This window comes from Siniperca chuatsi, linkage group LG5 (genome assembly GCF_020085105.1).
Source record: "Siniperca chuatsi isolate FFG_IHB_CAS linkage group LG5, ASM2008510v1, whole genome shotgun sequence".
Taxonomy (NCBI): domain Eukaryota; kingdom Metazoa; phylum Chordata; class Actinopteri; order Centrarchiformes; family Sinipercidae; genus Siniperca; species Siniperca chuatsi.
This window is the reverse complement of record NC_058046.1, coordinates 23793003-23805524: the sequence shown is the minus strand read 5'-3', so window position 1 is coordinate 23805524 and position 12522 is coordinate 23793003. Positions and strand designations below refer to the sequence as shown.

Sequence of the window (12522 nt, the reverse complement as noted above, 5' to 3'; positions counted from 1 at the left end):
TTTGGGATGAACGTGAAGTGCTAAAAAGTTCTGAAAGTGCTAAAAATGTTTAGTTATTTCTAAGGAGTTTGGACTGATACTGGCAGTGTGTGTTTATATCAAGTATTTGCTTGATGCTGACTGAATACACTCCAGTAAGACTGCTTCACAATAAAAGACAAAAGCAAGACATAAAAACAGACATAAAATAAGAGTGGTAAATAAAATTGAGAAATAGATAAATAAAACTAAACAAAGGTTCAACAGGTGGGTCTGGAGCTGCTTTTTAAAGGTGTCTAGACGGGATGCATTGAAAGTTTGAATAATCATCTCCATCTCAGCTTGAGTCACAATGGACCTACATTTAGCAATATTCCTCTGCTGGAAAAATACAATAATGAATCAAATAATAATATATTAATAATACAGTAACAATAAGCAGACAGAAAACAAGTTCCACTCTTTCCCTGTTGCCTTTGTCTTTTCCTTTAAAAAATATATGAATTGAATTTAAGCCATTTCAGAAACTCATTAAAAAATATTAATAATAACAATGAATCATTAAATACCATATTACACTATAATTAATTCATATTGGGTGCTGAATTCCTTCTACATAAGTGAATAACAGGAGAAACAAAGTATCAAACTCCAAGATTTAGAGGAGTTAGTGCTCAGGATTTGACATCCGAATGAAACAAGGACCATCTGTATGCTGCCTCATTAAATGTGCAAGACCCCCGTCCTATTGGTGGGATCCAACCAGTACCTAGCTATTTCCCAGCAACAGATTGCAGGTGGCAGAGCATTGAAAGTCTTAAGGGCATTCCTTACTCCGGTTGCCTTCTAATTAGACTTAAGGGCAGGGAGGAAACTCGGAGGACCTGGAAGGGAATTCAGGATGAAGGCAGATGGTGTGAGATCTCAAATGGTATGGAAGTGAACACTGAGGAGAGGAGAGGGAGGTGCTGGGAAAAGGTGGAGACTGAGAAGAGAGAGGATGGGGGAGAGAGGACGTACTCAGACCTCAGCAGGACAACGTTCAGTTTACTCCTGTAAGGGCACTTCAGCTTTCAATTTTGACAAGGTAGAGAGTTGTTTAATCGTTGTATGGATAAGTAAACTTCTCTGTGCTTTCCTGCAAGACTTACAAAACAAAAGCCTGCAAGAAATGTTGAGAAACTCTTGATTTTTTTAAGAAAAAAAGAAAGACGGAGAGAGGAAGAGTCGAGCAGTTCAGGATGATGGACATCGACTTCGTAACTTTCCTTTGCGATTCACAGCAATTGGTGATTATGTCAAAATATTTTTAAACTGTCTGTCCTTAATTACAGCTTTGTAGAGTGTTAAGTATGTGTTGGGGGATGATGTTTGCCTGATTTAGACTGTGATCTCAGTGTTTTTACAATCAGTTTCATCATGAGAGCTCATAAATCTGATGACCCACTGTGATTTACTGCCTGTAAGGTGTTCAGCCGAGATGAAATGAACATGAGCATGATGAAAGCTTTGCAGTCATTTTAAGATAGATGAATATATGAGCCACAAGAGATGAAAGATTACAACCATAACTATAATATTTAAGCTCAGAAGCTACTGATGCTGTGGCAAGATTTTATTAGCATGCAGGGTCCAAAACAGGCTGAAATGTTTAATTGTAGAATGCTTTAAATGCTTTCTGCGTGGTATGAACACATGCATCTGTAATCACCAACACACACACACTCTGTCTCTTTCACACACACACACATACTCTCTCACTCTCTTTCACACACACACACACACACACACACACACACACTGATTGGGTGGACCTGGAAACATAAGCAAGTCTTTCATGAGATCAGCCTCTACCTGAGCAATAAAGAGCCATCTGTGCTGTGAATAAACTGATGATGGCAACACACACACACACACACACACACACACACACACAAACACACACACAGACACACAGGGTGGAGAGACACAGAGAAATGCTTGTTTCTGTCACTTCCCACCTTCAGCGTCGTGGCACTAAGAGTGAAAGTAAGGTCAAGTTATTTCTCTTTCTGTGCATTTTATAGCAGCCAAACTAAACCTGACCAGCAGTCCTACAGCAGTGAGAAGATGAGGGCGTGTGCCATGGACTGGTAATGAAATAAGGCTGCTCACAAAACATTGAGGCACATGAGACAAGATTGACTGAGGTCAGTTCGTTCACTTTCTCCGGTTGTCATTTGATTTGTTAGATGCAGTAAGATTTTCTTTATGTCTAAGTCTCTCCTACAGCTCTTTTTCTTTCTTTCTGTAAAGTCCTTTGAGACTTTCTTGTGATAAAATGCTAACAAAATTATTAACTCGATGCTGGACTCTTTGCTGTTGCTTTTATTTATTTTTTTGCATTTTAATGGTTGCACAATTAACGACATTAGAAATGTCTGCAAATGATTTAACATTTGACTAATTAATAATCCTTGGTAAACAGTGGTTACCAACCTGAGGGTCAAGACCCAAGGGGTCCCTAGATAAATCTGAGGGGTCACCTGATGATAAAAAAAATTATTTTACACAAAATTACGATTATTTAATCTGACTTTTCTCTAATTCTTGCTTTGTAGCTGTGCTAGTGGCAACTTTTGGATGGATTGCCGTGAAATTTTGTACAGAAATTCATGGTCTCCAGAGGATACATCATAATGACTTTGGTGATCCTCTGACTTTTCCTCTAGCGCCACCATCAGGTCAAAATTGTAATTTTTTAAACTTTGGTTTAGGAAAAATAAATGACAATAAATAAATGACATTCCCATCAGCCTCAACTATACTTTGTGATTAATGCTAATTAGCAAATGCTAGCATGCTAACTCAGTAAACTAAGGTGGTGAACATGGTAAACATTACACCTGCTTAGCATCAGCATGTTAGCAATGTCATTGTGAGCATGTTAGCATGCTGACATTTGCATTTAGCTCAAAGTGTGCCTAAGTAGAGCCTCACAGGGCTGTAGACTCTTAATCTTGTTTCCTTGTGAAATACTGGATACTCTGACCTCTTTAGGCCCTAAAAAATCCTGAAAAATAAACAATCTAAGACAAATCCCTTGTTGGTTGAACTACTAACCGTTCGTGTACATAACCTGTAATTAGGAGGTCACAGGCCTAAAAGGTTGGGAACCACTGCTTTAAAATGTATATTGTTGTCATTGTAGGGAGTTTCAGCGCTCTGGTGATGATCTTTGCATTTAGATGGGACACAAACACATTGGTCCAATATTTAAGAGAAATGAATGTTTGGACACCCTGTGAAGATGCTGCCTGAGGATGTGACAGATATGGATGACATGAGAAAACAGGAGGATGTCTTCTTTAAAAGCCATATTTTTTTAATTTATGGTTAAGGAACTATGGGCTGCTCATCTTGGGTGCATCTCCACATGACAAAAGTACAGTCATGATTTTATAAGCCTCAGTGTTTAAGGATTTTTTAAAAAGACAATCCACCATGTTTAAACGGTGGCTTTTAGCCCTGTTGGCCCGGGTTGGCCTCATTGTGCTGGGCCTCTGCTGCTGTCTGTCCCTGTTCTACCTCCTGGCCTGTAAACCGACCTCTCACAGCAGCCAGCAGTCTCTGCTGTGGTCTGGAGGGGCCACCAGTAAGGAGGGATACATGGCCTTGTTGCAGGAGAGGGAGGACTCTCACAGACATTACATCAACAGCCTGACTAAGCAGATAGCCCAGCTAAAGGAGGCTCTCCAGGAGAGGACGCAGCAGCTTCAGGAGTCCCTAGATAAAGCTAAAACAAAAGGGATTCTGCCTCAGGGTCTGAAGAGTCTGCACAAAACCTCAACACAGTCTGACCTGAAGGTAGGAAAATATGATTTGATGCAGAATGAATGTGTGCTGATGAGATAAATAAAGTTTGACATTATAGATGTAGTAGTTAAAGTTACATGATGTCTCCAGGAGTTCTTCCACACCCAGCTGAACCAGGCGGAGGTGAACTCAGGTGCAAAGCTGCCCAGCGAATATGCCGTGATTCCTTTTGACACTTTCACCCTGCGGAGGTGAGTCGGACAGTCGTAAGGACAACAGTAGAGTTATGAGGGCTTCCAGGAGTACCTGTGTAACCTACTTCTGATGTCAAGTCTTACCTCATGCCTGAGTTTTTGTTGTGTCACTCAGGGTGTACCAGCTGGAGATGGGGCTGACCAGGCACCCAGAGCAGAGGCCTGTGAGGAGAGACAGCAGAGACGAGCTGATAGGCACAGTGGAAACAGCTCTGCATGTCCTGAATGGACCTCAACAACATGCAGACAACACCGGGCGGAAGCGCACGTACGCCCCTCCAGACTTCATAGAGGGTGAGAAAGATCTCAGTTTATTCACTCATCTTCTTCACACTTTTACCCTTGGTGCACAGCTGGGAAACCTCGGGAAAGTTTGTCAAACCACAGCTGGACAAACACAAGTAGACACATTGATGCCTATGGGTAGCTTGGAGTGTCCACCTAACTTGCATGTCTGTGAGGAAACTATGAACCTGATAATCAGACTGAATTGCCATTTCATTTCACATCATTACTCTGACATTGTGTACATGTTAGTTGTTGCTAGCTGCAAACTTTTGTTTGGGAGGGGTTGTTATTGTCATCACTGGGATGCATCGATTTTCTCTCAGGATACATAGTCTGATACCTCAACTCGGGTGTCTGTCAATACTGAGTACCGATCTGATTCCAGTTCTCCCTTTTTCCCACATTTAAAATCTGTGTACCTCACTGCATGAAACTTAATTGAATTATTTTTTTTCTGTAGGCAAGGCAAGGCAACTTTATTTATATAGAACATTTCAAACACAGGCAATTCAAAGTGCTTTACATAGGCAAAGAAAAGCATTAGAATGACAATCAAAAACAATAAAAACAGAATAAAATCAATTAAGATAGAATAAAACAAGTCTAAAAATGAACATGAAATAAACATGAAATAAAATACACATGGAAGAGACCAGAAATACAGTTACAGTTAAGTTGTAAGCCCCAAATGCAACAAAGGAAATAAAAGTGCAATAGAGAAACCAATCACTCAAAGGCACAGAAGAACAGCAGAGTTTCTAATTTAGAAAGTGGCTAAACTTGGGGCACATTTGAAATCATCAGGAAGTTTGTTCCTTCTGTGTGCAGCATAGTAGCTAAAAGCAGCTTGTTTGCCTCTGACTAGTTGTTCTACCAGTTGAGTTGTAAGGTAATGAGACCAGGAACTGGTGTGACACTAAAAGCTGAGTCAGCGGCCCCACAAGAAGTGGTTGCTAGGAGCAGTTAGCTTGATGTTTTTTATGTTGATTGAAGAAATATGCCGGTTTAAAAGTTGTTGTTTCTGTAAGTCGACTTACAAAAAACACACAGCTGCATTGATCTCATCGACGCTCGCTTTCATGCTATTTTTCTGTCACCATTTTTATGACTCTGGCACAGGAATCCTGCCTGTAAAGCTCTGATTAGTTGGAAACAGCTGTCAATGAGCACAACACCAAACCTATTTGAATCTGAATCACAGTGAGTGATTCAGAGGTCTGGAACCAGAGTAGGAAAGCATCCAGAGGAAACCACAAAGTGAAAAAGGGTAAAACATGCAAAGGTCAAGGTTCAAATACAGGAAAGCTCGGATATCTTATTAAGTGTGGAGTCATTTTGCATATAAAAGCTTGTCATTACATCTGTGCTATTGCCATTAAACCCAGTACAATCTCACAGCAACACTTCAGCCTACAGGTACTCCTTTATTAACATCTTTATAACATTGGAAACACTTTATTTTCCACAAGTTCCTTATAATTTCCTAGGAAATTGTCTGTAAAGATAATGTGATTTGGTACTAATTATAGGTAAAATGAAGACAAAGTTATGAGAGAGTAATATGAGTTTAGTTAGTTGTGTTGAGTTTATAAGCAGGAATTTTCTTCTCCAAGTATTCACTCATTATTGATTAATTATTGAGAACTTTATTTTTTAGATATGTTGAATTGCATTATTGAGTTCATATTATATCATTAGATTACTATAATTCATGCATTAATGTAAAAGCTGGATTTTACTGTTGTAGTTGGTTGAGGTGGAGCTCATTTTTTTTACTATTTTGTATCAGACTGCAACTAATGATTATTTTCATTATAGATTAATCTGCTGATTATTTTCTTGATTAATCGATTGATTGTTTGGTTTGTAAAAATTCAGAAAATAGTGAGAAATCTCATCAGAGTTACCCAGACCCCAAAGTGACACCTTTACAATGCTTGTTTTGTCAGACCAACAGTCCAAACATCTAAATTATTAAAAATAAATTAAACTTATTAAAATAGAAAAAGAAAATGGAAAAGCAGCAAATCCTCACATTTGTGAAGCTGGAACAATTAAATGTTTTTACTTATTAAAATAGTTTTCTGCTGATTGATTATCGACTAATCATTTGAGCTGTACTTGTATAAAATGTTGAGTAGTTTAATTTATAACAAAACATCATATTTTACAAACTTTTGGTATGTTTTGAATGCAAATATCTGAATTTGTAAAGTAACTAGTAACTAAAGCTGTTAAATAAATGTAGTGGAGTAAAAAGTACAATATTTCCCTCTGACATGTAGTGGAGTAGAAGTAGAAAGTGACATGAAAAGAAAAGACTCAAGTAAAGTACAAGTACCTCAAATATGTACTTAAGTACAGTACTTGAGTATACAGTGGTATATCTGTTCTTTTCTATAAAATTATAGGAAAATATGGATGTGGGATGTGATGTGGGATATATGCTGTTTTCTCTGTCTCTGTCACAGGGTTGACACGTACAGAGCGGGGCAGAGGAACCGTGTACGAGCTGATGTTTAAAGGCGACGGCCCGCGCGACTTCACGCAGCTCGTGCTCTTCAGGCCGTTTGGTCCCGTGGTGAAGGTGAAGAGCGAGAGCGTGGACACGCGCAGCACGCTCATCAACATCATCGTACCTCTTTCCAAGAGGGCGGACGCATTCAGGCAGTTCATCAGCAACTTCAGGTATCATCTGAAAGTGAAGTAACACGCTGGCACCCACTCACAGGCACGAACTGTGATTGTATCATCATAGCATTATTGATCTCAAACAGAAGTAATACATTTGGAAGTGCTGAGTGGATCCTTATATTAATAGAGTAAGATGACTCCTCGCCACTTCAGAGAAAATGAGGAGTTTATAGATAAGATAGGACTACAGATAAGGTTGTCCTTATCTGCAAAAAGGTCATTTGTGGCTATCTCTGGGTTTAGAGACATGTGTTTATTTGTAATGTCCATCCTTCTGTGTTTTTTGGTTCAGAGAAGTGTGCATCCAGAAGGACGGCAGGGTTCATCTCACTGTGGTCTACTTTGGTCGAGATCAGATAGACCAGGTGAAAGCCATGCTGGACCAGACCACCAGGTAAATGTGGTCAATTTACAGTAGAGTAGTAGTAAAGTAAAATGTCACCCTTAAACAATATTCACTTACAATATCTTCCTCTGATCTTGGACAGCCCAGTCCAGGTTTGTCACAGGAACAAAAATTATTTTTAAGTTGTATTTTGCACAATTGTATACACCTATTTTTTACGTTTCTACATTTTGGTAAAGAATTATTCTTAGTCCTGGGTGGCTTAATAATTGTTTATCTGCCACTTTGATGCTGTAAATTATGTTATTGACCTCTTAAACTAGATCCTTTCTGGGGGGTCGTAGTGATTAAACTGTGCAGGGTCCACAGGTGGGACAAAGTCACTGTTTTGACAGTCTCAAGTCTTGGCTATGAAGTCCTGATTCAATTCCCAAGTTAAGACCAAATCCTAAACTTTGTGTTTCGAGTCCTACACAAGTCATTATGCACCCTTCCCCAAACGTAATGCCATTTTCAATGTTTAACAGTACAGCAGTACAGCAAATTTACAGAATCAATGAATGCTTATTTGGTTTTGTATTCAGTACTTTCAAATAAATGTATCTAAACGATCAGGTTTTCCTCTATAGGTTATTCCTGTGGCACAATTACAGTCATGTAATTTCTGAGCTGCATGTTTTGCATGTTTCCATCCATTGACCAGAGCACAGTCTTTACATTTAATTTGAATGTGATAATATCAGGTATCATTTGTTGTCTGTATGCTAAAGATAAAAAAGCGGCTTATTCTAAGCTAATGAAAACACGATTCTTATTTTCAGGTGATTATACACTAATGAAAACATACTTATATATATGTTATATTCCATTTCTGCCAATAGCTCCTCCTAAATGTTACATACTAGACCTTTAATGAATAAATATTAATATTTTATGTGATTTTTCTATGTTGAAATCAGTTTCTTCTTCTTTTGGAATTTACTCTCACAGATCTGTCCGTGCTGCACTACAGATACGTACTTTGGCCATAAGATTAAAAATAACTGTAAGTGAGAGAGTATCGGTGTTTCAGAGCTGCAGGCTAATAATAAGCTAATAATAAACTAGTCCTCTGAAGTCTCTGGACCCCCAGGGAGCAACACACATACCCCTCTATTGTGTACAGGCTGGGACGATAAAATCCTTTTTTTTGGAAGCAAAATACCGCAGATCCTCGATGAGCTATTGTTAACTACTGTATGTATTGCTGCAACAGTCTGATGAGACTTTATGTCTGCAGCATGATTATTCACTCTAAACATTTCAAATTAAAACACTGAGAGGATTCAGAGTACCTGTCTAATTAAAGATGATGTTTTCCTAATGACAGCCCTTCTTCTTCTTCTGTCCCTCAGAGAGACTCGGTTCAGGAGCTTCACTTTGATCCAGCTGAATGAGGAGTTTTCTCGTGGGCGAGGCTTGGACGTGGGCACCAGGGCTTGGAGGCGGAGCCAGAATGTGCTGCTCTTCTTCTGCGATGTTGACATCCACTTTACCGTTGATTTCTTAACTTCCTGTCGTCTCAACGCAGAGCCTGGTGAGAGAGGATTGCTTCACTTCAACCTGTATGAAACAATTACACAGGAGCTTTTTCAACATTGTGTAACATTTTTAACCACAGAAATGTTATCCAGCCTTTATTCATACTACAATTAGGCCTGAAGTTAGGCAGAGCTGTGCTGCGAGTTTTGTGAGGTCACCAAAGCCCATGTACTATTGGGTGGGCTCCAAAAAGCTGACCTGTAGAAGAAGCAGTTACAAACTAAGTTAGCTTGGCATTAGCTAAGTGATGTGGCTATGTGGGACTTTGAGGCTCTGACTTGGTTCTTTGTCTGCTTTGAGAATAACAAGGTTCTTTTAATAAAGTGCACCCGACCTTATTGCTGTTGAAGTACTGATAAGCCTCAGAGTTTTTCAGATTGTTCATTGCTTTACTGTCAGTAACATCTGAATCAACAAAGTAGTAAATGATGCTACTGTAAGTTATTTGAAGCCACTTCAGATTATCCTCCCATCCCTCGGTAGTAGAAGGCAGAGCTATAATCACATTATCTCCTTTAAGGTGTGACAGGCTATGTTCCCACATCATTTTCCAAATAATCTTTAATAAAAGGGAAGACGCCTGTAGCATACCGCTACCCCCCGGTTCAGTGAAAGGAACACGTCCATAATTCACACAAGGTATCATGGGGCCAGGAACAAGGTGTAAGTTGACATATCCTAAAAAGAACAAGAAACAGGAACAAGAGTACACGCCCACACAGACCTGAGAAGAGATCTAATCGGGCATTGTAAATGAAAATACCTGTAGGGGTGTATCATGGGTGTGTAGGGCCTTTAATGCTGCATTCCAGTTACAGTTGGAGGTTGGAATTTCCCAGTTGAAATTTCCAACTTCCCATCTCCAAGCGTTCTAGGTGCACAAAGCCAGACGTAAACAAAAAAATATGGCTGACCTTGACAAACTGTTGTATATTTCCTAATGTTTTCACATTTTTTTGCATTTTTAACATTTTCCTGAATAACTTTTGTGCAGAGAAGATGACTTTCAGAGATTGTTTACCGTAACCAGCTACCTAATAAGACTGGTGACATATTTTGACATCAATTAACATGCAGAACAGGTTTTATGATATGATAGTATGTATTATTTTAATTAAATACAGACAAATATACTTTAAGTTGCCTTTTAGTTGATGGTTTACCATTTACAATGTGCACGTCCATGGTGTTGTAACTGCTTCTTCACAAGTCGAGGTAGATGGATTTCCCCCGAGTTCACAAGTAGGAATTCTGACTTTGAGTGGCGTTCCACTGTACTTTTTCTAGTAGGAGGTCGGATGTTTTCGAGTACTGAGTTGTCTGAAACGCAGCATAAGAATTAAAACTTGTCATTATTGTTAATGTGATTTGTAACACCCGTAGTTCTCCTACTATGACAACTCAAAGTATGAGGACATGCACTGACCTCATAAATGAAACGATAATCTATGAGATTCTTTTGATTTTGTCCCTGTCTTTATCAATAAGTCGTCACTGTTGTGGTGTTTCTGCACTGCACTTTCCAGAGATCAGTTAGCAATCAGTCAGTATGTCCAGCACTGTAATGTGAGTCTCAGGGGAAGGTAGTCTTTTATTTCTTTGTTAAGGGCTTGTGGTTATTGTTGCTCGCACTAACTACCCAGCCCTTATTTTTTTCACTCCAATGAAAGCTCTGCTGTGACTGCCAGCACTAAAATTGGACATTTTTTTTGTTTTGGTTATTATTTTAAGTGTTTGTTTTTACTGTTTTTGTCTCTAGGTAAGAAAGTGTACTATCCAGTGCTCTTCAGCCAGTACAACCCATCTATCATCTACAGTAATCAGACACGTCTACCCTCTGTTCAACAACAACTGGTAGGTAAAAAAATAACACACAAACAGCTAAATTTACTTGAATGAATTAGAGGAAATGTCAGGATGTAAGACACGGATGTGATTTATGGCTTTTTGTCTCAGGTGATAAGGAAGGAAACTGGATTCTGGAGAGACTTTGGGTTTGGCATGACGTGCCAGTACAGGTCTGATTTCATCAACATAGGTAATGAGCACAAAGCTTGTGTCATCACTAATTTCATGCTTTGAAAGACAATATGATTAAATATGACTGCTAACTGTCCATTTCATAATATACACATACTGTATCTAGCAATAAATGCATAAAATATATAGAAATATTATATAGAAATTCCACTATTTTCTCTTCTTAGGTGACACTATCTTTTTGGTGATTACATAATGCTGCAACAGTAGTTGTACAGTTAAAGTACAAATGCAGTGTTTTTTTTCACCACCCTGACTCTTTCCCTGACTGTGAAAAAGCTTTCACTCCCTGATTTCTTGTTAGTTTACACCTTTGAATGATCTCTCTCTGCTTTATGCCCTTTCCTTGTTTAAATACATCAAATTAAGGATTCTGTTAAAATGCTGATTTTCACTCAGCCAAACATTATTAAGTTATATGCATCTCCTGATTCTCACAGTCTCACTGCATATGTCTAAACTTCTCTTATTTCCCGGCAGGTGGTTTTGATCGTAACATCAAAGGCTGGGGGTTGGAGGATGTGCACCTGTACAGGAAGTACCTTCACAGTAAGCTGATGGTGATTCGCTCTCCGTCTCGCGGCCTTTTCCACTTGTGGCACGAGAAGAACTGCGCAGATGAGCTCCCTCCAGACAAGTACAAGATGTGTATGCAGACCAAAGCCATGAGCGAAGCCTCGCACGGCCAGTTAGGGGAGCTGTTCTTCAAACGAGAGATTGAGCGTCATTTGAACTCCCAGAGGCAGACAAACAAGGGAACATAACGAGGACCATTAAGTTGGGGTTGGTGATGAGATAATAGGACTTTGGTGATGTTATTAGTCACTGTTATGTGTGTTCTTGTTTTGGTTTTCATTATAAATTATGTTTACTTACATTAATTATTCAGCTTCAAACAAAAGGTGATTTACGATGATTATTGTTCTCCATATGGACACATAAACTGGGGGAAAACTGACAAAAACAAATAATGACTGATATTTTTGTGTCAATAAAAGAATGAACTGTATAATCTATTTGTCCACTGTATGTTTTCTTTCCATAGAAAAGTCACAGAGGGAATGTGGCAAAAACTGCCCTTAATAGTTTGTGTCGTTAAATGTGGTTTCCCAAACGTTTTCTGTCATGCAGCAAACTATCCCCCGCATATTTATCATTTCATATTTATCAATGGTTACATTACTGGGAAATTTGTAATAAAAGGAAGCATTTTAGCAAAATAACTTGAATTGCATGGGGATTTTCTCACATCTTTCTCATTCATTTCTGTTGTCCAAATGCAAATCGCAAGATAAACTTTGCCCAACTTATCCAAGTTTTCACACAAAAGAACCAAAGCTCTGCTGCTATTAGTGACAGTGAACTCAAGAGCAAGGTAGGCTTCTTATATAATTTGATGTTTGCTTGATGAGCATCACAGTTTCAATCTGAACACAAACACAAAAGTATGGAAGGAGTAGGACCACACCTTAACTTCACTCCACCTTCTTCTCTCTTGCATAAAGAGAGTCTGTTGGGATCGGGAGCCACGCCAGCACCTTTAAC

At 38.9% G+C, this 12522-nt stretch overlaps 1 protein-coding gene and 1 long non-coding RNA gene across 4 annotated transcripts; one reads left to right on the top strand and one right to left on the bottom strand.

The window, feature by feature from the left end:
* Positions 1-745: 745 nt before the first annotated feature.
* LOC122876915 (chondroitin sulfate N-acetylgalactosaminyltransferase 1-like) lies at positions 746-11986 on the top strand. 3 transcript variants are annotated; one of them, XM_044197852.1, is made up of 12 exons: positions 746-1066; positions 1179-1268; positions 2046-2168; positions 3170-3825; positions 3925-4025; positions 4144-4322; positions 6788-7004; positions 7303-7404; positions 8751-8932; positions 10697-10791; positions 10894-10975; positions 11458-11986. In XM_044197852.1, exons 4-12 carry the CDS (start codon positions 3463-3465, stop codon positions 11739-11741), a joined length of 1605 nt encoding a protein of 534 aa, XP_044053787.1. In that variant the 5' UTR covers positions 746-1066; positions 1179-1268; positions 2046-2168; positions 3170-3462; the 3' UTR covers positions 11742-11986. The 3 variants fall into 3 exon arrangements, with proteins under 3 accessions (XP_044053787.1, XP_044053788.1, XP_044053789.1); XM_044197853.1 differs by having other exon boundaries at positions 746-1268; positions 2049-2168; XM_044197854.1 differs by lacking the exon at positions 1179-1268 and having other exon boundaries at positions 1019-1034.
* Positions 8827-11652, bottom strand: LOC122876918. Its single transcript, XR_006378149.1, has 4 exons — positions 11520-11652; positions 10101-10257; positions 9701-9808; positions 8827-8958 (listed from the first exon to the last, which is right to left on the bottom strand). It is a non-coding gene; the product is annotated as an uncharacterized LOC122876918 (long non-coding RNA).
* Positions 11987-12522: the final 536 nt, after the last annotated feature.

Excerpts from the sequence above, each read along its gene's own strand:
- LOC122876915 (XM_044197852.1), top strand. The coding sequence starts at position 3,463 with ATGTTTAAACGGTGGCTTTTAGCCCTGTTGGCCCGGGTTGGCCTCATT. Across the intron at positions 4,026-4,143 it reads GACACTTTCACCCTGCGGAG|GGTGTACCAGCTGGAGATGG; the intron begins GTGAGTCGGACA and ends TGTGTCACTCAG. Across the intron at positions 7,005-7,302 it reads CAGTTCATCAGCAACTTCAG|AGAAGTGTGCATCCAGAAGG; the intron begins GTATCATCTGAA and ends TTTTTGGTTCAG.